At 35.4% G+C, this 585-nt stretch overlaps 1 protein-coding gene across 1 annotated transcript in view; it reads right to left on the bottom strand.

Annotated features, from left to right (window-relative positions):
- The window catches only part of LOC106873155 (exostosin-like 3), a gene marked incomplete at its 5' end in the record, with an annotated part of 21,918 nt that overhangs the window by 18,236 nt on the left and 3,097 nt on the right, over positions 1-585 (bottom strand). The window contains one exon of the mRNA XM_052975953.1: positions 111-238. Coding sequence (XP_052831913.1) covers positions 111-238 — 128 coding nt within the window. The remainder of the gene's footprint in view (positions 1-110; positions 239-585) is intronic.

Below are 585 nucleotides of genomic sequence, written 5' to 3'. Positions count from 1 at the left end.
ACACACACACACACACACACACACACACACACACAAACACACATACACGTTTAAATGAATAAAACACGCAGGAAAATGAAAAAGAAAATAGATGAAACGGAGGTCATTACCTGAAAGCTAGAAGAATGCTTTCTTGTGGTAGAGTCAAGTCATCATCTATACTAAAAATCGCATCAGTTCTTATAGTGTCGTATGGCAAAAATCGATTATTTAGACTGTTCTTACCACATGCAACAACCTGTTTGAACAAAAAATTTTTAGGAGAGACAGGGTTTTAGAACAAGATTAAATATTAAAGCTTAATACTCTAAAAATATTCCCATCAGTTCTCAGTGAGATAAAAGAAACCATTAAACCTTAAAATTGGGTCTCTGCAAATCATATGACCTACTAAAAACCACTACAGTGAAATCTAATTCAGGCGGGACTTAGCCATCTGAAGATAATGTTTTTATATATCCATAAAAGGACAGAGTAATGGTCACAGTTGAAATGTTTACCTGCTTAATTACCTGAGGCAAAACAATAATGAAAACTTCGCAGGAGTGGCTGTGTGGTAAGTAGCTTGCTTACCAACCACATGGT

The sequence above is a fragment of the Octopus bimaculoides genome, chromosome 23, assembly GCF_001194135.2.
Source record: "Octopus bimaculoides isolate UCB-OBI-ISO-001 chromosome 23, ASM119413v2, whole genome shotgun sequence".
NCBI classification, from domain to species: domain Eukaryota; kingdom Metazoa; phylum Mollusca; class Cephalopoda; order Octopoda; family Octopodidae; genus Octopus; species Octopus bimaculoides.
This window is presented reverse-complemented; position numbering and strand designations above follow the sequence as displayed.